At 46.8% G+C, this 22,883-nt stretch overlaps 3 protein-coding genes across 3 annotated transcripts; 2 read left to right on the top strand and 1 right to left on the bottom strand.

Annotated features, from left to right (window-relative positions):
- Positions 1-138: 138 nt before the first annotated feature.
- LOC124467521 (sialidase-3-like) lies at positions 139-2,968 on the bottom strand. Its single transcript, XM_047019824.1, is given in 3 exon segments — positions 139-1,396; positions 1,399-2,029; positions 2,178-2,968. Coding segments are annotated over 3 exon segments (1,158 nt in total). The 5' UTR covers positions 2,391-2,968; the 3' UTR covers positions 139-1,082.
- Positions 2,969-3,772: 804 nt separating this feature from the next.
- Positions 3,773-14,833, top strand: c4h18orf21 (chromosome 4 C18orf21 homolog). Its single transcript, XM_047019816.1, has 5 exons — positions 3,773-4,085; positions 6,950-6,972; positions 7,282-7,490; positions 13,099-13,295; positions 13,814-14,833. The coding sequence occupies exons 1-5, from the start codon at positions 3,988-3,990 to the stop codon at positions 13,968-13,970; spliced, it is 684 nt and encodes a 227-aa protein (XP_046875772.1). The 5' UTR covers positions 3,773-3,987; the 3' UTR covers positions 13,971-14,833.
- A 194-nt stretch (positions 14,834-15,027) lies between these two features.
- On the top strand, positions 15,028-19,991 carry rp9 (RP9 pre-mRNA splicing factor). The gene is made up of 6 exons (XM_047019829.1): positions 15,028-15,322; positions 15,647-15,677; positions 15,955-16,084; positions 17,720-17,811; positions 18,528-18,589; positions 19,096-19,991. Exons 1-6 carry the CDS (start codon positions 15,177-15,179, stop codon positions 19,292-19,294), a joined length of 660 nt encoding a protein of 219 aa, XP_046875785.1. The 5' UTR covers positions 15,028-15,176; the 3' UTR covers positions 19,295-19,991.
- The last annotated feature ends 2,892 nt before the right edge of the window (positions 19,992-22,883 follow it).

Here is a 22,883-nt window from a genome sequence, read left to right as displayed (position 1 = left end):
GGAGGATAGGGGACATACGGTTGTTTATATAAGACACAAACGTTCGCCGATTGTAGCCTATGAAGCGTGATTGTATAAACCTTTTAACGACTGTGGGCCTACTTCCTCTGCAGCTTTATCAAGTGTAAATGTAGGCCAGTTGACGCCTATTTATATTATAGGCGTCAATTAGGATAGTAATGTCACAATGTCAACCCATGCGTCAATAAGGAGCTTATGTAACACACTTGACACAGTGTCCTGGAGGGCTACAGCTTTAGAAACATTTGACAGGCCTACGTCCTCTCCATAGCGACACCTGCTGCATACAATACATTCTAAAGCGACTGTATCTAGTTATTGAAAGGCAGTGACTAAGGTATTTAAGGCTAGACATACCTGGAGGAAAATACAATACAGAAAAATAGAAAAAAAGTTTCCAAAGGTTGATTTTGTGTTTTTTTGGGGGGGTATTTCACGCGTGTTTTGTGTTAGTTCTGTCAAGACAGCTGTGGTGTTCTGTGTAGTAATTATATTGTGCCGCTAGATGGCAGAACTGTACCAGTTTGTAAAGTCTCTACCCAGCTTGTGACACGGTAACCACGCTCCTGTCTGTCTGGTTATAAACTCCTGTTCCAGTAGCGGGCAGCATCCTAAGTGAAGTTGGCAGAGTGTGAACGAGGCCATCTCAGTACCAGTGGGTGAAACTGACAGCTCATATGGTGTCACTTCCTGTCACAATCAGCTATTGAAATAATAATAATAATACCGAAATAGCCCCTGTTATTATATGACACTTTTGATCATATCATCATTTGGCTATGTTGCTTTGGATAAAACTGCTCTCTCTCTCTCTCTCTCTCTCTCTCTCTCTCTCTCTCTCTCTCTCTCTCTCTCTCTCATATATTAAACTTCTTTCCCTGTCCAGTTGACTAGAATAAGACACAAATCTACAAATCTTAAAAAATCAAGCTTTTAATGTAGGAATAAAGAAATATTCATGTTGAGAATTCATATCCCTCAAGTGATTTTTATGTCAAGGACACATGAGGGAGTTGTTTTGATTATGACTGGAAAACAACCTTTAACAACTACAATAAGTCCTATATTTTCATATCAGTGTTCTCAATTACATCACATAAGGTAAACGACACAAAGGCCATCTGTTCCAGTTCACTATCCTTGCCACATTCCAGCAAACAGGCGAAGCTCTTCAGGTCCTCATTGTAGGCCATGTCAGAGTAGCCGCTGGGCCCAGAGTGGATGACCCAGGGCCGGCTCCATTTAGACTTCTGCACGGGGGTGCGGTTCAGATACACTCCCACGTTCTTCCTGGTGGACTTGTGGGTCGGATGGCTGTAGAGCAGCCAGGTCAGACTGCCTGAGGTGGTGCCACCTTTGCGGCCAGCCTTGGGCCCGGGGCAGGGAACCCTACAACGCTTCCCTGGCAACCCTTGCCCGTCTCCACCAGCTGGTGTGCCAAGCGGGGCTTGTCAAAGGAAGTCCCTTCTGTCTCACTTAGGGCCTCCACTCTGTGGCCTCTTGTGCTGCGGGAGTTGCAGTATACGTGATGCCTGCCTTCGTGGTCAGTGATCTCTGCAATCTCACACTCACCCGAATGATCCTTCAGCATTTCGCCGATGTGCCACTTGTTGCCGGAATCGTCGCTGTACACGGCGAGGGCGTGTGGCTTCACCGTCGTAGAGATGTACTGTGCATGGGTCGGAATGATCAACCTTCCACTCTCAAGCTGAAGACCATGGCCTGGACCTACGGCAAATGTGGCCCAGTGTCTGACCATGTCACCGATTGTGCTCTCTGTCACATTCTTCACATCCTGGCTCCAGGTTTGCCCATAGTCACCGCTGGTGACGTAGCACAGGCGGGCCGCGTTCTTGCGCTTGTTGATCTGATCACGCTCTGACTTGTTGCCGAGGATGCAGATGAAGAACAGGAAGATAGACTTGGTGTTCCTCTCAAAGACAGGACAAGGGTTCATGGTGCGGTAGCCTTGTAAAGATGCTGATTTCAGCTCCACAACATCAGACCACTACAGTGGGGATTAAACAGGAAATAGCATACAGTATGATAAATGACAACATGGTAAAAGATGAACGGTCACCTCATAAAGGTATGTTACTACTTTCACTCAACCCTTGAGATCATGCTGCTATGATGTGGAAATTAGAGATCCTCACCTGGATGGATCCACTTTGACATGTTCCTCTGCGCATCACAAGGGATTTGGCATCCTCGTCCTTTCTGGAAGTGCGTTTTTCTGCAAAAGCCAGGTATGTCTGTTTGTCTTTCAGATAGATGAGAGATGGGATCCTGTAGACTGCTCCTGGCTCTGGTTTAAACACTGTGGTTTTCTCAGGTTGCAGAACCGTCCTCGATGATGTGCAGCCCATTGTTGATTCCAACTCAGCAGAGATTTTCACCTTTAACTGATACTATTTACTTACTCAATGTGTATTAAATTTGTATAGCCTGTCTGCAGGAGTCTCTCAAAAACACGCCATGAAATAAAAAATGCTTTGTTGTTCCTGAAGTAGTTATTTTGTCTTGTTTAAACATCCATCCAAGTGAATTAAAGAGGTTAAACGTTAGATCAGTTATAAATATGAGTAATTCATCAATTATATATAAAACTGATAGTTCAAGCTAAACTGAGATATTTAGTAACTTTTGAACTAGCTCCTGTGGTTCAGCTAGTGTTCTGGAATTGAAGTGCTCTTCAGAAGGAAAAACTCAAAAAAAGAGTCAGAGATGGAATATCTTTCAAAGTCAAGGTGGCTTGATGGTTTATTCAGCACGGCAACGGTGGTACACGTACAAGACGCATAAAGCATTTTAGGATTTTGGATTTTAGGAAGCATTTAGGATTCTGAAAATCACCAGCTGTTGAGAATTATCCTTTGAATGTGCATGAGATCATTTAGGAAATGTTGAAATCAACCCAACCCAAAACCAAACAAACAATATAGCGGCAAGCAGGAAAGCAAACTGGTAGAGTTTCAGGATGTGTATGTGTACGTGACATCTGTAGATAGGAGGGGGGGGAGGGGGGGGGGGAGTTACTGTAAACATCAGCCCACTAGCCTGGCTGAACAGTGCGGAAACCATCTCAATGTTGGTGTTGGGTTGTGTGTGGACAAAGTTTTGAAAGTTGGAAAAATATATACTCCTTTCACTGTGATTTATGTTTATTTATTTTTATATAGAGTGTCAAGTTTGTGAAAAAAAGTTTCGAAAGGTTGAATTTTTGGGGGTTGAAAAACATATCATAAATATATAATATTTGTCAGTATATATACCGAATAGCCTTGATCAGGAGAAGGCATACCAGTGGGGCCTGTTTTCCTGAAATAATATGGAAATGTCTGCTCTTTTCCAGCAAAAGTTACAGAGGGGATACACATTATATCAGGCTGTTTTTTCACCTGATATAATGTGTATCCCCACCGCTACATGAAAAGGGTCTGTGCCATCACGTGTTATTTTCTGTGTTCTTTTGGTCAGAGTAGACATCTCCATATTATCTCAGGTTATTTATTGACACCAAAAGAACACAGAAAATAACACACATGATGGCAGTTAGGGGAGGAGATACACACAATTCACGCGTTGCCTTAATGTAAGACAAATACACGTATTTATGTAGATGTCCCTCATTGTTACTATGAAAAATCATGTCCAGTCTTCCACGTCGCTATTTATTTCACTTAGTGTGCACGCGCGCTCCCGCCGGAGTTGGGATTTGTAGTCAACATGGAGTAAGAGGAAGAGGCGGGACTTCGCAACTCTGTTCCGGTACTGTCGAAGTGGGAAGGCATGCTTGTTTGGTGTTAGTTCTGTCAAGACATAACGATTTCAAATAGATATCAGTCTGAATGCGACCAGATGTGTACTTCTCAATCTTCTGGAGGGCCTTCGTTGTCCTCTTTGTGTTAATGACGACGTTTCGACCAAGGGAGGGCTCAAACTAGTTTCACAGGCGTTAGAAAAATGTCTGCTAAAAGCCAAAGCAAGTCGGGATTTTCGTTTTTAGTGCAGGCTTCAAAGTTCTATTGCGATCTTTGTCCGGAACAATCTCGATTTTTTATGTAAGTTTGTTTTGTTTTGTATCTATTTAAATAGCAGTGTCATGGAAAGCTGTGGTGTTCTGTGTAGTAATACTATTTTGCCGCTAGATGGCAGAACTGTACCAGTTTATAAAGTCTCTACCCAGCTTGTGACACGGTAACCACACTCCTGTCTGGTTATGAACTCCTGTTTCAGTAGCGGGCAGTATCCTAGGTGATGTTGGCAGAGTGTGAACGTGGCCATCTCAGTACCAGTGGGTGAAACTGACAGCTCCTATGGTGTCACTTCCTGTCACAATCAGCTATTAAAATAATAATAACAATATCGAAACCAATAAACTTATATTGACTATACTCTTCTTGCCGAAACAGCCCCTGTTATTATATGCACTTTTGATCTTTGATCTATATTCACCATTTGGCTACGTCGCTTTAGATAAAAGTGTTTGCAAAATTTGGATTTAGGGCTGCATGAGTTTGTGGAAGAAGATGCATGATTTATTTCCGTTTATAAACCCTGTGTTGTTTAGGTTAAAGGTCAATGCAGTTGATTCCTAAGCAGACAGGTAGGCCTATTTAGTGTTAGTGAAACCTAGTTGTCTGGCGGACAAGTGCAGATGTCATTGTGCAGGGATTAAACACCGACCACATTAAGACTTGAAGCTATTTGCTTTAGATTTGTGTATTGCTCTTAGTCATGAACACCGTGGGTTGTGGTAGTCACGGTGTAATGTTGCCAAGCGTCACTGTCGTATACAGAGTGATGATTTATGTATTTGCTTTTCTCATCCTCCATATCCATGGCGCGCTTTGACCAAAAGAGTGATTTGGTTTATATATTATTTTCACAATCAGTTTGTATTTCACACACTGGTGTGACCCCTGCTTGGTTTGGCTCTGGGACAAATCTCCCAAATCCTCAGGCATGTTTCTACTCTCACCTAGGCCAGGAAATGTGCGGTTTGGAAATGGAAAATCAAGCTGTTATTACAGCCTCGGTCAGGGAATGGATGTGTCTATTCTGCATGGCTACTGTTACCCAGTTAAGAGACCCTCCTTGTGTTGCAAGCTTCTCTGATGACGACAGAAAGTGTTGGAGATAAATCTGAAAAACACCAGCTGTCTAGGGCTTGAGAATTAGGCTTGGAACGTGCATGAGATCATTTAAGAAATGTTGAAATCCCCCCCCCCCCCTCCCCTCTCTTCAACCGGACAATTTATTAAAAAACAAACAAATGAATAGGCTTCCAACAAGAGAAATATGTGAACATCGCCAGACATTAACAAAGTACACAATGGTTGGGTAATACTTTACAAAGGTCTTAAAAAAGACCGCTCAAGAATTAACAATCAATTAAAGAGTATCATTTAGTTTGAATGATGGTTCTACATGCCCTCTTTTACTATGTGTAAAATTAGAAAGTCAAGTTGCCTATCTTTTCATATCTACGGACAACTGTCTTCGTATAAAGGCTACTTGACTCTGTTGTTGTTCACACTTCATGTCGCAGGTCTGAATTCTAACCGTTATTAGTCCTAACCCCTATTCTGTGTAGGAAAATATGTAGCGGGCCGGTCTTGACCTCTTGTCTACAGTGATGGACTGTGTTGATGTTGGAGGGTGTAGAGGAAGTAGCAGGCTGGGTGTAGTAGAGGATGGAGGGTGTAAGGATCGACTATGACAGCGGCGTTAGTCACAGTGTACACATGTGAACGTGGTTTCCTGTAAACCGACTGACGCAGCTGCGTCGGCTATGACAGGCCGGTCCACTGATTGACGAAGGCGAATCGTTGGGGCTGTCAAAGCCCTAAAGAATGCTTTTGGTATCCATGTCTCTCCATCACCCCCTAACCTCTGTAGGGGGTGATAACCTCTAATCTGTAGCCTGACGTGTGGTCTATACTATCCTGTCACATGCCTTGCCTGTATTGTGACTCAGCTCTAGTGCCAATACCCGGAGTGTTTTTAATCCACCCAGAGTCTTTCAGATTAAAGGGGAGATTAAATGACAGTGATTCAGACCGGCGGAGCGTTTTACACAGACACGACGACCGCCTCTCTACCGAGGGCTTCCCGCGCGGCAGGTGCGTCGAAGTGGTGCAGCGGGCGGTAAACAAACCGCTTTCGCCACGACAGCTGTGGGGCGCGTCAGCGGTACATTTAATATCCTGTCGTCCTCCCCAGTCCCCGCTGCCCCCTCCCCTGTTGTCACTTCCTACTCCCGCCACCGCACGTGCAGCCCTGTTTGCCAATATCGGCGTTCATTTTTAGCCGAACGCGGGCTAATTTTAACGGGACTTAGCAGGGGCTCAGCGTTGTTAGTCCAGGCTTCTCTATTGGTTCCAAAATAAGAAACACATACAATGACTGTTGTTCAGAGAGCGGTGGCGCTTGGAAGATTTCAGAGCGGCTGCCCGCTTTGTTTGTCTTTCCAGTGGAAGTCCGTTTTCCACAGCTGAATGGACCATGTTTGGAGTCTCCTGCAACACATGATCTAGGCCTGTAGAAATCCAGCCCTGCAAATGTGGCCTATGAATGAATGAATTAATTAATAAATATGTAACCTATCCACAGCAGCAGACAACTAATTAGTATCATTTAGGACCTGTGAGATATAGATAGATGTAGGAGGTTGTGTCTTTGTTTAAAGACTCATTTGATTTGCTCATATGACTTGAACTAAAAGTATGACATGCTTTCAGTTCCAATCAAATAATTCTGGGACATATCTCAGATAGACCCTGTATGTCAGACAGTTACATCCCCTTGTGTGAGGTTGTCTTCAGTCATGTCAAAGGTTGGAACATGAAAAGCCTGACATATTCTTAGTCATCACCCAGAAGAACTTCAATAACCTGTTCTTATTTATTTTTCCACTTTTCAGGCAAAAAAGTCAGAATATGTCATGTAAGTTCACACGTACACATTCACAAGTACACAGAAACATCTGGTGCAGTCAAGTCAGTCCTCTCTAATCCTCCTCTCATGTCTCCCTTCCCCCCTCCTCTCCTCCCCATTCCCTCCCTCCTCTCCTCCCCACACCCTCCCTCCTCTCCTCCTCATTCCCTCCCTCCTCTCCTCCTCATACCTTACCTGCCTCCCTCCCTCCCTCCTACTTCCCTCTTCTCATCCCTCTCCTCCTGTCCTCTCCCATCTCCTCTCTTCTCCCTCTCCTTGCCTCCCCCTTGTCTTCTCTACACCCCCCCCTCTCTCCAGCTGGGGTAAAGAGGGTTGTACCAGAGGAGCTGTTCTGTTCGTACTGTTTCCAGTGGCGGCAGCCGGCTAACCACCGCATGAGGCCACGCCCCAGACGGTGTGCGTCGGCGCGGGTCCAGAGCGTGCTGCGCAGGGAGGGGCGGGGCAAACGCCTCAGTATGCCCCAGAGGGACCTCCTCCGACGCTACAGGAACGCCCCCTCCTACCTGGTGAGTCGCGGGTTCAAACCCCATCCCCAGGGTGTCGTGTGTAGATGGGGTGGTGAGATGTTCCACATCATTTTCCTGTGAGTTGACCACCTCACCGTTGGTTCCAACCATCGTATTAGGCCAAAATACTTACCATCCCTATCTAGATACACTTTCGGCCATTTTTCATGCTTCGTTGGTCAGTTTTGAAGTGAAGTGTGACAGGAAAGTCCAGGCACTTATAAATGGTGCCATAGCATTCCCACTGTTGCACCAAGTCTTTACCACAGGGCTATATTGTTGTGTTGAAACTTCCTGCCGCCCGTAAACTGTTTTATGATGCTGTTAGACAGACTGCTGGTGTAAATGGCCTGTTTCCTGTCTGCTGTGTGTTGCTGTTCCTGGCCTAGAGAGTTCTCACGTGCTTAAACACCCCCCCCCCCCCCCCAACTCCACCCTCCTCTCCCACACCTCCCACCCTCACCCCCCTCCTACTCCACCCCCCATCCAACACATTCACACATTCCCAAACGCCCCCCCCCCCCCCCCCCACACACACACACACACACAGACCCCCCCCCCAGACGGGGCTGAAGACACTGTCTCACGCCAGTGGATTTAACTGGTGTTTAGCGAAGTATTTTGAGCATGCACACACACACACACACATATCAACACACAATGTGGCTGCCACAGCCAGCTGGGTTAATGACTGTTTCATTTGTTGGGATTGCGAAGACGTGAGTAAGCACACACAACTCCCCCCTGCCCCCCCCCCCTCCTCTGGCTCAAATGTCTATTTTCATCAGACTGCTGTCTGGGAGGCAGTGATGCAGGATAGGCTGCTGTATAAACCTTCTAGTCATATTGTTCCCTCTGCACCTAATCCCTCCTAGCTAGCAGGGGCATCTGGATCACCCAAACTGTGTGTGTGTGTGTCTCCCCTTTATCGATCAGTTTGCTGCCCTGCTTTCAGAGGGGTATATCGATGTACTCTGCCGCCACTGTCTATCACTCACTCACACACACACACACACACACCATTAGCTGCTCTCATTCACCCTCTGGTCTCTCTGTCCTGGCTGTAGGGTTGGGGCCCAGCTGTCGGAGCTGAATGACAACAGGGGCCTGGGGCCTGGGCCAAGGTCACGGAGGGGTGGGGGGGTGAGGAGGGGGTGAGGAGGGCGTGAGGAGGGGGAAGAGGAAGGTAGATTGGGGCCACAGGGTCTCCCTCCCTGTGCCTGCATCATCCAGGGGGACAGGTTTAGCTCAGTGGTTAGAGCATTGGACTGCAGAACATGAGATTGCATGTTCTGTATTTAGCTTTGGATAAACGTGTTTGCCAAGTGCGAACACGACACAACATTCAGTTTGACCTCCACGGCAGGTTCCAGGCGGCGCAGTGACCTGCGTGCTGCAGAGGATGATTAAACAGGTCTGCCCATAGTCACCGCTGGTGACGTAGCACAGGCGGGCTGCGTTTTTGCGAGTGGCGATCTGTTGCTGCTCTGACGTGTTGCCGAAGACGCAGATGAAGAACAGGAAGAGAGACTTGTCGTTCCTCTCAAAGACAGGACAATGGTTCATGGTGCGGTAGCCTGGTAAAGATGCTGATTTCAGCTCCTCAACCTTGGACCAGTACAGTGAGGGTTAAACAGGTCACAGCACAGTATGATAAATTACAACATAGTAAAAGGGATATACATTCTCAACATTATTATTCTGTAGTCCTACATTAAAAGCATGAACATTTAATATTTGTAGATTTGTTTCTTATTCTAGTCAACTGGACAGGGAAACAAGTTTAAAGCGATAGAGAGACTGCTGTATAGTCCTGGAAATCCAAACTGAAGGTAGGCTATGAAAAGCAGAAAGCATGTGACGACTGCCTCTTGTTGAAAACAGAATTATCTGACTTGATTAGCGGTAGATGAGACTTCAATCCTCTCATGCAAACTTTCGTCCTCCTTCAAACCCCACAGGTGACAGAGGTCTGAATACCTGTCTAACACAGGTTGAAGAACGAACTATTTGAAACAGAGAGACAGGAGGAGGGGGGTGGTCATAGGGAACGGTGGGTCACAATGACTGAAGGGTGACAATGACCCAAAGGCTGCACAACAGTTAAGCAACTAATATGGTTGGATGAGACTCTGCTACAAGCCGATCATGAGATGGAAGCCTGAAATGTGTATGTTAGGCGGTGATGTATGATGAAGTCTTAATTTAGCATTAGATGCCCAGTCACTTTTTACAATGACCATGGAGACTGTCAACGCTCTACTTTCACTTCTGGAGCGTTTGACCTCCTAAGGTGGGTCTGGTCTGGTCTGGTCCAGAATCATCCTCTCTGAGAGGAGCAGAAAGGCTACAGCTGTGGCCTAGCGACTTCTCCTTTCACTAGCTCCTCACATGTCTCTGCTCAGCGGCACAGGATATGATGTCACAGGATTAGGATCAGAAAGGTGCCAGCGTGGCACGCGGCAGGAACAGAGAGCGTTTCAGAGGGTCTTGACTTGTTGCTGCTGCTCGTGTTGACCTCTGACATGCGTTTGGTGTTTATTCGTAGTTGGATTTAGGATTCATGCTGCATTAAAACCCCTTAAAGTAGCAGAGGGTAACATAACTTCCCTATGACCCTCCCTCCTCCCATCTATCTCTGTCTCCCCTTCCGTCTCTTTCTCTCTCTCTCCCCCTCCCTTTCTCTCCCCCCTCTCTTTCTGTCTCTTTCTCTCCCTCTTCTCTCCCCCCCCCCCCCCCCCCCCCCCCCCCCTCTGTCAGATGATCCCAGTACCTCAGACAGGTTATCACTGGGCTAAAGAAGCTTTTCTTAGTCTCTGTCATACCAAGATGTCAGCAGTGCCCCTGGAGTGTGCCGGTGGTAAAGACTGTTCCTGGGTCAGTTACGCCCAGGTCCTTCTCAATCCGCTCACCAGGACCCCTGTTCTGGACTCTGACCCCAGATCAGTCCTCCCCGGTGATCTGGGGGTTAGTTTGTGTTTTATCTGTTCCCTGTGCCAGGCGGCTTGAGTGGAAACACTTTGGATAAAAGCATCTGTTAGATAACTTGTAAACAGGGTCTGGTCCGGTCTGTTCTGGTTTGTACTGGTCTGGTTGGTTTATAATACTGTCAAACAGATACACTACTGTCAACGCCACTCTGTTGACCAAACTGGATGCAGTCATAAATAGACACACACTTTTACACGTGTAATAAAAGTCAAATAAATAAACATATTTCTGTGACTGCATCGTCTAATTCATAACCCTACCCCACTCTTATCCCACCCCCTTACCCCGCCTAACTACCAACCCTGATCCCCCCCCCCCCTTCCCCATCTTGGCCTCGTTGTTTATGAGCTGTTTGTGGGGAGATTGTGACGGTGCCCGGTTGGTTGTAAGTTTAGAGCTTGAGGTTATTTACAAAGAGAGACGATTAAAGCAGTTTGATCTCAGAGAGATGTTTACTACAGGCATCTCCTTCATGTCTGTATGTAGGTCCTTCACCTGTGGGCTGGGCTTCACATTTAGGAGGTGTCTAAGTACGGTTGGTCTCGTCTGTGTCAGTGTCTCGTATCCTCAGGTTTACTGGGTTCCGTCGTATTTATAAAGAACATATTCAGACCGTGGCGTGTTCTGCTCCGTTTAAGGTCCCCGGCCCAGGGCTGATCTGTGTTTATCAGGCAGAGCATCGATCAGCTCACTGGGAGTTCCCCTCCTATGATCCGCAGTGGAAAATCCATGTGGTCGCGCTGCCCTGCAGTCACTCCTGCTGGGTAACTTTCCTGTGTCCTCCTGTACTGAAGGGCCAGTCACATGTGTGTGAAAGAGTGTGTGCGTGTGTGAGAGAGAGAGAGAGTGTGCATGTGAGAAAGTACAGTACCAGTGGGAAAATGTGTCCAAACTTTTGACTGGTACTGTATGTGTATGTGTGAGAGAGAATGTGTGTGTGTGTGCGAGTTGATGAGGCCTGTCAAGAAAGGGATCCGTGCCAGCAGTAACCAGGCCACTAACACGTCACTGGAGTGAGTCCACCCCCCCCCCCCCTCCCCTCCCCCCCTGCACACACACACACACCCGGCCGGAAGGGAGGGGCGGATCAGCTGTCTGAGTGATGCTTTATAAGGCGGGACACCACAGGGTCATCTAGTAAACTCTCCCACACCGTCAGAGAGACAGACAGCTGTGTTCGGAGCTAAACACAAGCGTGCAGCCCTCAGAGCCTCCAGCAGACATGGCTACCTTCGTCACGGTGAGTGGAGACCGCTGTGGTCACCAGCGCATCACTCGTGGCTGGTTGGAATATTCCTGACGCTGGTTTTAAGATGAGTGTAAAACCGATTGGACGTTGGCTGCAGTAGAACTTGGTTGTCGGTGGGATGTTGCCGTAAACGTTCGTCGGTCTGTCCCGCTGCGTGATGGGTGATTTGTGTTCTTCTGTTGTTATTATCACAGCGGATTGGGCTGTGCTTATACAGGAATATTGTTTTCATCTCAAGTCAGGAAATAATTAGTAAAGTTTTTTGTTGCTGAACTTTGTTGCGTCATATACTTCTGAGGGTGTGCGTGAGATTGTGAGAGCGAATGTGTCTGAGAGTCTCTGTGAGTGTGTGTGTGTGTGTGAAACACAAGCACGTAATATTTGGTTGAGCCTTGTGACTGTGGAAGCGTTGTTAATAGTCTCCTAAAACCTCTTAAAAGTCCCCTCTCCTCCCTCCCCCCCCCCCCCCGTCCCCTCTCCTCCCTCCCTGAGGGGCACCGCAGGGTGCCAGAGACTGGTATCAGATGCCAGCGTTATCTTGAATCATGGAAGCCCCTCTCTCTCTCTCTCTCTCTCTCTCTCTCTCTCTCTCTCTCTCTCTCTCTCTCTCTCTCTCTCTCTCTCTCTCTCTCTCTCTCTCTCTCTCTCCTCTCTCTCTCTCTCTCTCTCTCTCTCTCTCTCTCTCCCTCTCCCTCTCCCTCTCCCTCTCCCTCTCCCTCTCCCTCCCCCTCCCTGCCAGTCCTGCAGGCGCTGCTTGCAGGATCTCCATATACAGACTCCTCCTGGAAATATCCCTCAGCACGTAGGCCACAAACATTTCTGTGTGTGCGCGAGAGGCGAGGCGTTCCAGAGATTCAGAAAGCTGCTTAACATCTGTGGTGTCGCGAGGTCAGGCGAGGCATGCTCCTAAGTGCATCTCCTAATCTTGGCTCTTGTGGTCGGTAGTTCTCGTCGCGAGGTGAAGAGGGCCGGACCTCGGGAGGGAGAGAGGCTCCTGCGTCATCCAGGCCACGCCAGGCGGATCATTCACCTCCTCCTTCACCACCGGCCCCCACCACATATTATATACGATAGGACGACCCAGGCCACCCTTACTGTGTCCCTGAGACACATGCAAACCCTAACCTACCCACACACACACACATCTAGAGGAAAGAACAGACAGACGAAGAAAATAAATAAGATCATAATAGTCATGGTGAAATTTAACCTGGTCTGGGAAGAGCCAGAAATTTCAGTCAAGACTTTGTCGGTTCCAGTATCTTAGAAACTGAATAAATTCGACCCCTGAAAAATCGATGAAAAGAAACACAAACATACAAAAAAATAACCCTGCTTTGCTTTGTCCCTCTGTGCTTGCCTTACTAGATGGCTACCTGCCACACCTGCAACAAGACCTCCAAGTACAGTGGAGCAAACCGGGACATGCTGTTCAGCGTCTCCAGGACGCACAGCCACACACCGGGCAGCGCAGCCAAACGCAAAACACCCCAGTCCAGCGACAGATCCAACATAGCCACCCCCAAATCTGTGTCTAAGGAGAAGACGCTGAGCAGCACGCCCAGGTAAACCTCATCACCCCTACAGCTCTCTGTTATCCTCATTTCTTATTTTTAGATATATTTGGGCCGTTTTTTATGGTTTATTGGAACCGAGAGATAGACAGAGAGAGACATGCAGCAGAGGGCAAGGGTCGTATTCGAACCCGGGCCCGCAGTGGCGAGGCCTCAGCCTACATGGTGTGCACACTCATCCAGCGAGCTAGCGGGGCTTGTTACCTTTTTGCCTTGTATTATCTTCTCGGCCCGCAACTGTGTCCTCAGGAGAGATCTCCCAGAACCCAGCTCTAAGTATACAATATGTCACACCTCTTATAAATAGTTACATCTCCCCACAGGCTAGTTTCAACTTCTGCCAACCCTTCAAAATCTCATGTTACTTAATTTCTCCCCCTCTTTCCCTCCTTCTCTCCTTCCTCTCCTCCTCTCTCCCTTCCTTTCCCCTCCCCTCCTCTCCCTTCCTTTCTTCTCCTTTCCCCATCTCTCCCCCCCCCCCTCCTCGCCTCCTCTCTTCTCTTCTCCAGGTCTAACTCCACTGCCTCCTCCTCCTCCACCCCGGCCTCCAAGCCCTCCAGCACCAAGAAGTCTGTCTTCTCTCGCCTCAGGAAGTTCCTGCTGCTGGACGACAGCCAGAAGAAGAAGACTAAAGGCGGCCTTAAAGACTTCCTGTCTTCCCTCTGATTGGCCACCCAAGCGATCTTCCGTTTTACCAACAAACTGTTGCTTAGTGCCGACGGTAAAAGCCTGCTTCCCCCTCCCACCTTGCCCCTGGAGTGACGCAGGTCTGCAGGGCGGGGTGAAGGGGCCCGGAGGGGTCGCTCAGTCTGTAGAGCCCTGGGAGGGGGGCTGTGGAGCCTCACTGCCCCTTTTGTATGGCAGGAAAACTACAGGAAGCTGAGCTCTTCTTCTGTGGTGTGATGACACAAGCCAAATCACTGCCAAGACAGTGGTTTGAGAGGGCTGTGTTTTGTTGAAAATGTAAAAAATGAATACATTTACACAAGGATAAATATTGATGGGCAGATAATTAAGAGTATTTAAATGTGACTTTTTACGTTGGTTGACCCATCTAAATGTTCTTGCTGTAGTGGCCTTCTCAAGTGTCTCATAAGAAGTAAGTGGATAGTTAGGGCTCAACCATGTGTTCACCACTATCTAAACATCACCAGGTCAGGTTTTCTTTTCCTACTTGTTTTCTACATTTCTTTTGTACATACAACTAAATAATTGACATTTTGTAAAAGGGTGCATATGCAATAGTTTTGACTTTAAAAATATTTTTTTTGTGATGCCTTTACTGTTTACTATTGATCATTTTGCTCGACTGTAAAACAAGATTTATTGACAACACAATGTTCTTTTAGCTGTGATTGCCCCAACAAATGATTCATGATTCATTTAGTACCAGACAGTTCTGTTTGGGTGTTTTGGAGTCATATTATAATCTCATGTATAGGTGCATTCATTATTTCACGGCAATCCTGAAATACCTCACATTTGTTTTCCTACATGACTTGTTTTTCTGAAATAAAACTTTTCAGATGTATGAACTATATGTGGTGTGGCTTATTTGTGTTTAACAAAAGAAAAAACATTCAATTCAAATAATCTGATTTTGATTGTAAACTCTTAGCAATTGTAATAAGACTGGCACGCTTTAAATCGGGGAAAACGTTACACTCCAATTGCATTTACTCTGACCTGTAGGTGGCGCTGAAGTTTAACCTAAACATGAAAGCACAGGAAGTGTTGCTGAGAACGAGGAAATGGGATAGTTAAGCAGGGAACGAATGTAGGATTCTTGTCAAAGAATAGCGATAAAATAGACTTTGAACATTTTCTCAAAGTGTGTTCATGTATAGTTGATCAATATTCCTCGGTGTTCAAATGTCGGACAGAAAGCGATCAAGAAATCACGATGAGAGAGTGGACCGCAAAAAGCACAAGGACTCAAAACACGATGTAGAAAAACTAAAGAAACAAGCCAAAAAACTAAACCAAGAAGTACAAAAACTCAAGCACGTGGAGACATTGTAAGTGGCGATATACAATGTAGTGTAATGTCTGATAAAATCAGCTAATGATCCTTAATAACGTGTGTATGAGCATGTTAGTCATCTTCCTTCGGCGTGTTACCGCTGGTAAAATATTCACAAGCTATGCTAGCTACTACTTGCCCGTAGCTACATGTAGCTGTAACTTGTTAGCTCTGCCAGCAATGTTTGTTTCTGGTGTAGATAGCCTACCGTAGTTGTCCAAGTATGTTAAATATTGGCAGCAAATTAATCCCCTTGACCCAAAGGATGTTTAAATGTTAAACATACTGAGTCTCAACCTAATATTTCCCTGTCCTCTAGTTATGAGAAACCGCCACCAGGACTCATAAAGGTAAATGTATACATTATTTGCCGCTATATAAACGTATACATATACCTAGCATTAATTATTCCGCATATACAGAGGTTATACTATGTAGCTAACTTCAGGCTTGAAACCTGCTCCAGATAAATGATACGCATTTCAAATAAAATACCGCTCTAAAGTCCCCCTCTTCCTGCTGTTTACTACAGTAGATCACCTCGTAGCATTAGTGTTTTTAGCACTATACTGTGGCAATAGAGAGCGTGCGTCTCCTCGAAGCTCACAGCTCACTCGCTGTCTGTAGGAGGAGGAGGACAAACCGGAAGACTGCATCCCTGCCGATCCAGGAAATGAGGACGCCAGAGATTTCCTGGCACATGCGCCCACCAAGGGGCTGTGGATGCCTCTGGGGAAGGAAGTGAAGGTGATGCAATGTGAGTGTTGGGGAGGGGGGGGGGGGGGGTGCTTTCTTGAAGGTGGGGAGGCAGTCAGTCTCTCTGATTGAGGTGGGGAGTTGATTCCACCATTGGGACAGGAGAAGAGCTTGTGTTGGGACCGGGCACTGTTGAGCGGTGGGATCATCAGAACGTGGCAGTTTTAAGTGACAGTTTTAAGAGTCAGAAGAAGACCGTGGGTGGGGGTGTAAGGCTGCAGGAGAGACTTGTTGTAGTCGCCGTGCAGTCCTGTTCACCACTTGGAAGGTCAGTACCAGGGTCTTGAATCTGATACGGGCCGCGATGGGACACCAGAGGAGAGCTGGCGGGTCCTGACACTTTGCCTCCCCAGGAGACCTGGTAGGATCTTACCGACACGAAGGATGAGATCCACTGAAGTGCAGTGCCAGTGATGCCCTTCTCAGAAAGTCTGGCGAGCAGGATCTGATGGTTAACCGTATCAGTAACGCTGCAGAAAGGTCCAGCAGAAAGATGACGGATGACCTTGAAAGCTGCTCTGGCAGACCGGAGGATATAACCTAATGTCTGACTGTGTCAGTCAGAGATTGAGGATTAGCCTGGGTTTAGACTGTCAGACAGAATCTTCAGCGGTTCTTTCTCTAAGCAGTATTTGTATGTAGCTTTGGATCATAATGAAAATGACTAACTTTAAATATGGGTACACAGCTGTGTCTGCTTATCAGAATAGGTTTTGGTGCACCAGCATGACCAGTCCAGCAGGGGGCACTGTAGCCTATCAAGAGACATGAAGGAAAGGAAGAGAGGGTGCAATCGTTTAGATGGCGGATGCATCCAATGTCCATGCTACCTCACCATTTAGGAAGCCAGATTTAGAATGACTACCAGTGTGGTTCGGGCACAAATAACTTGGAGCCTTGCAAGATGGATTTTTGAGTGGTCATGATCTGACAAGGTTATAAATTGTGTGTCTGTGTGTACACACACCACAGGAAGTAGCCTACAAAGGATCCTTCTTCCTGTCTCACGCTGTTAAATCTGCTTTGAGGGAGAGAGGACCGGGGGGGGGGGGGGCTGGAGGGAATCATGAAGCTGGAGTAATGAGAGGAAGATGAACTTCTGTTCTTCTGCCCCGGATAGAACAAAGAACCCCATTATCATCTCTGTTTAATTCACCCGTCTCACTCGTAATTATGGTATGCGGGTTAGAACCCATAGCATGCACACACACGCTTCATAACCCATTTGTTCCATATAGAAATGTGAAAGTGTTATTTGTTCCATGAATTTGCTCCAAGTTATGGTTTGTCGCTAGTTTTTGAATGTGTTTTATTTTGCCTAGATGGGTTCTAAAAGCGTGCCTTTATAGGTTAAAGAGACAGAAATGAAATGCTGTATATATTACATGCTGGGTTTACCTAGGTAATATGACACACCCCAAGCTCCTTAGCTGGGCTACTTGATGAAGTCTATTAAAGTCTAGTACATCCAGATGGAAGAATATTGCACTTGAAGAACTTCTGATGAGTCCTAGAAGGTTTGAGTGGTGGGGGGGAGGGAAGATATTTCAACACAGACCATAACTTGACTCCAAATGAATAACATGTAATGGAAGTCCTTGTTTTGACCTGACCTGAGAATGGTTGTCTTGTCCAGGTTGGCGGTGCAAGCGTTACGGCCACAGGACGGGTGACAAGGAGTGTCCCTTCTTCATCAAAGGCAACCAGAAACTGGAGCAGTTCAGAGTGGTGCGTCTCTCCCAGAACCGCCAATACCGCTGCAGTGATTATCATAAGTGCAAATGGATCATATTTTCATACCTTGCATTGTCAATGCGAGCGGATCTGCAAAGCGCTGACGGGGCAACAAAACAGCTTTGAAACATTTCAACAGTCGGATGTGTGTTTCTGTGTGTGTTTCTGTGTGTGTTTCTGTGTGTGTTTCTGTGTGTGTGTCTGTGAGAAAGAATTCATTACCGAGGACATAGCAGACCTTGTTATTTGCAGTACTGGATGTTGTGTTTTGAGGTGCTTTCGCTAGCGGGAGATCACAACCTGGAACCTGGCCTGAGTTTCAGTAAAAAATCATAAATCAAAGCTGTTATACGTTTGGGTCAGGGGAATATTTCCATCAATAACTGTGTGTGGTTTGACTGAGGTGTGTGTGGTTTGACTGAGGTGTGTGTGGTTTGACTGAGGTGTGTGTGGTTTGACTGAGGTGTGTGTGGTTTGACTGAGGTGTGTGTGGTTTGACTGAGGTGTGTGTGGTTTGACTGAGGTGTGGGTGGTTTGACTGAGGTGTGTGTGGTTTGACTGAGGTGTGTGGTTTGACTGAGGTGTGTGTAGTTTGACTGAGGTGTGGGTGGTTTGACTGAGGTGTGGGTGTGGTTTGACTGAGGTGTGGGTGTGGTTTGACTGAGGTGTGGGTGGTGTGGTTCCTGTCCTAACCCCCCTCTCTCCTGCAGGCTCATGAGGACCCCATGTATGAGCTGATCAGGGAGAACAAGAGGAACGAGAAGGAGAGCAGGTAAGCTGGAGACGCTGCTGATGAGTAGAAACCTTCTACACGACACGTCCTCCTACGGGTGTGTTAGAAAGAACACACGCACTCCCTCTCAGACATGCACAGAGACACGCGCACACACACAAACACAGACATGCACAGAGACACGCTCACAGGCACACACACACATACTTTCTCACATTGATTACTAGTTTACTTTTGGAAAGCGATGCGATGGGAATGAGATCTTCTATTTTTCAGACAGGTGGAAAATGTGTCTAAGAATAACCTCAACTGAGATGTTCCCCAGTTGGAAATATCGCAAAAACATCTTCCTGTCCACACAGAAGACTGTGTTTATGTCTGCAGTCTAGACCTTGTTAGTGTCTCCTCTGTGACCCCCTCAGTCCTCAGGTCCCTGTCAGACCTACTGGTCTCTCTGTCCTCAGGTCCCTCCTACAAGATACCCTCCCTCCCTTTATGAGAGACCCTCAACTCAACTTCTCAACCTCTTTCTTTCTCCCCCCCAGGATCCAGCAGCTTCGCCAGCTCCTCCAGGACTCCACCTCTTCCTCCGACTCAGACAGCTCCTCCTCTTCCTCCGACGGCCGGCGCCGCAACAGCAGCAAAAAGAGGAAGAAGGGAAAGGAGAAGAAGAAGAAGGAAAAGAAGAAGAAGAGGAAGGGAAAGAGGAAACACAAGTCCTCCAAGACCAGCAACTCTGATTGAGCAACACCTGTGAGGGAAAACGCCCTCTGATTGGTCGACTGTCCGAATGTGAAGTTGCTAATGTAGTGGGAGGGTGTATCATGTGAACTACAGGTAGTTAAGTGAACTACCATGTCCGTACTAGTAGTTAAGTGAACTACCATGTCCGTACTAGTAGTTAAGTGAACTGCCAAGTCTAGAGGAATCCCTCTGCCTTCTCACCATAGGAGTGTCATCATTAATGCATGACTAGACCCATTTCTTATAAACTCTTTAAGGTGACATGGTCATTAAGAACAACCACCCAGACCCTCCTTAGCTAGATGCCATAGAGCTCATGACAGCAAGTGTATAATTCTGACCTCCCTGGCGTTACCTGCATGGCTGATGCAAGGCATTCTGGGTAGAGTAGAGCAGCAGTTCGTTCTGTGCCTGATAGCAGAGATGAAGCGAACTGAAAGGATGACATGCGATGAAGCGCAGAGTCATTAAGAGATTGTTTTTTTCCGCCATGCTCTGCCAATTCCAGCAACCTCACCCATCAATTTGCTGAATATCAAATGGCTTGATTGTAGGCTTGTTTAAAATTTGTGTGGGGGGAGGGAGTCAGTCAATCTTGGAGCATTTAAGTGTTGGCTGTTTTTTTCCAGTGGAGGTTGAATGTTTGACTGCTTACGACTGTACATAAATATTTTGAATAAATTGCGGTTGGAATTTGCATTTTTAGTTGTTTTGTTATCCCAACCCAGAGGGAAGGTAGAATGTACTGGAACGTGATCCCAGTTGCCAAGGATAAAATTATTTAACTCAAGGCAGCCAATGAAGGCGGACTGCTTTTATTTAGTTATGTATTCTGCGGTTGGAGGGCCACTAACGAATACAAGCCCTTCAACAGGCCCCAGTGGTTTGCTGCGACGGTACGGTAATCCCAGACTAACCTTGCATCCCTGCCCGTTTTCTTTTGAAGTTCCACCTACCTACCCTAGCGCATTTGAGCGAAAAGTGGCGCTCCTGCGTCACTCCGTTGAACAACACTCTCTGTGGTAAACATCCTGAACGTCGGGTTCCACGATCCGCTTAACCAGCAGAGAGAATTAACTTCACACTCCTCTGTATCTCTCACACACTCACACACACACCCTGCAGGCCACATCAAAGCCCCTCGCGGTCCATCTTTAATGAGTGGTTCATTTAAACAGGCCGCAGTCACGACCAAGGGAGCGCACCAGAAACTGCTGTCCCCCGCTAATGACCTTGATAAGAGAACCGTTAAAACGGCTGGCCTTGAGGGCGGGAAACATGCGTGAATGTTGATTAGTGTCCTCGTCTTTTTGTATGTGCTTGAGCCCAAACTGTGTTTGTGTGCGCGCGCGCAACTTACAGCCCTCAGTCACGACCGCGTCTGTTAAGAGTATCCTAGTAACCAAGAGCGTCATTCGGTTCCTCCTCTCCCCCATAGCGATGTCCTTTCCATGGCAACCCTCCTTGTGTCTGCTTAGGCAAAAGGCCCCAGATGCATCAGCATTGTACGAGTACCTCCGAGGAGAGAGATTTACCTCATATCCACCACTGAGAAGGTTATTTGGCGTGTACCCACTTAGAATAGTGAGAGATATAAATCTTGTCAGAGCTAGCCAGCCTTGTTCTAATGATGATCTTTCCCAGTGATACGATGTGTGTATTTCTGATGGCGGAGAGTAGGCCTACCTAATGAACTTCACCACGTTCTATCATGAGTAGTAGGCCTACAATATCACGAGCTCTCACTCACCGCGGGTTTTTCTTTTATGGACGCACGCACCTACCAAGTACCTACCTACTACACCACTGCTCCTGTGAAAACCAACCTGTACATCTGCTAATCCTCTCTCTCGCTCTCACACACTCTCTTGACAGTGCATACACTGACAAACTTTACAGATAAGCTCATTTGTCTCTCTCACTCACTTTATGATTGTGATTAGGGATCACTGTTCTGATGGACTAGGCCCTGGCTTATGCACAAGGCGTCGTCTTTGCAGCATGAGGGGTCGTTTTACAGCACGTGGCTTTACTTTACTTCATTCCGGAGATTCTTGAAGGTCTTATAAAGAGATTACCCTGCCAGTGATGTCTCCAGGTCGTAGCAGATGGACTGTAGTTAGCCGACAGTAGGCAGCCAGCAAGATGATTTAGTGTGAGGACCACAACTCAGGCCTGTATCTAACACACACGCACGACTCGACGGAGAGCTTTGCAAAACTCGCCTCAAATGATCAATAATGATGACTTTATGGAACACATTCAGAGGGTGTGTGTGTGTGTGTTCGTTTGTGAGAGAGAGACCGATTTTATATCAGTGCAAGTGTGTGCATGTGAGAGTTAATCTTTGTGTGTGTGTGAGCAAGAGTTTGTCCGTGTGTATGAGAGTGTGTGTGCATGTGTGTGTGTGTGAGTGTGTGTACAGGCAGTGCTATTGTGTTTCAGGAGAGATGGAGGGACACAGTCCCTGCTGCTCCACAGGCTGGACTGGGTGTGGGTCTCGCATCACTCAGTCTCTCCTTCCTTGTCTCTCTCTCTCTCTCTCTCTCTCTCTCTCTGTGTGTTACTCTCTCTCTCTTTTTCTTTGTGTGTTACTCTCTCTCTCTCTTTCTCTTTGTGTGTTACTCTCTGTTTCTCTCTCTGTTTCTCTCTCTCAGTGTGTTACTCTCTGTTTCACTCGCTTTCTCTGTTTGTTTCTCTGTGTCTCTCTCTGTTTCTCTCTCTTTCTCTGTGTGTGTTACTCTCTCTCTATTTTTCTGTTTATTTCTCCCTCTCTCTTGCTCTATCCCTCCTCTTCTCCCTCGTTCTGTTTACCGCTGTCTCTCCCTCCCTCTCTTGTTCTTTCCCCTCTCTCTCTCACTTATTCTCACTCTCTCTCCTCTCCATTGCCCTCTCTCTGTTTATCTCTTAATCCTCCCTCCCTTCTTTCTTGCTTGTCTCTCCATGCGTCTTATCTCTCTGCCTCTAGCTGGTTTGTGAGCGCACCAGTGTGGGTATTTAGCTGGATGGGATGTGGGTATTTTGTCTCAGTTTTGTAGATTGAACTGTCCAAGAATACTGTGCTATGAAATCTCTCCTTAATCACCTCGCCAAGAGCAATAAACAAAATAACTGCATTCAGATACAAGTGTAATTTAGCCTGATAAGTAGAATAATACACGTTGGTCTTGATTTGTTTAAATCATTTTACGTCAACAGTTCTCTACTTAACGTTTACTCGTCATTAGGTCTGCTAATATGATTTAATGCAGGCCACTTGTGAAGTGAGAAACTTCAGCTGTCTGTTTAACGTTTGAGGATCGTGACCCTAGCCCCCTAAACTGCTGTCCTTATATTTTATGCATGGTAAATCGATTTTCATGAATTATTAAGTTCATTGTTCCACCCGCACAACATTTTGTGGATGTATTGTTTAGCATATTAAACGGAAAGGATGCCGCCGTTCCCTGCTCTAACCGTCACGCTCCTCTAAAGTATAGGCTACTTTGCTGAGAGTGATAATCAGTTGAATTGGGAGGGTCTTGCAGTCTCATTCATTTGTAGGGATTTGTCGTCCCTCGTATAGCTGCTCCGGTAACAAGCCAACCAG

The sequence above is a fragment of the Hypomesus transpacificus genome, chromosome 4 (genome assembly GCF_021917145.1).
Source record: "Hypomesus transpacificus isolate Combined female chromosome 4, fHypTra1, whole genome shotgun sequence".
NCBI classification, from domain to species: domain Eukaryota; kingdom Metazoa; phylum Chordata; class Actinopteri; order Osmeriformes; family Osmeridae; genus Hypomesus; species Hypomesus transpacificus.
The sequence above is the reverse complement of the archived record's forward strand: the minus strand, read 5'-3'. Positions and strand labels throughout refer to the sequence as shown.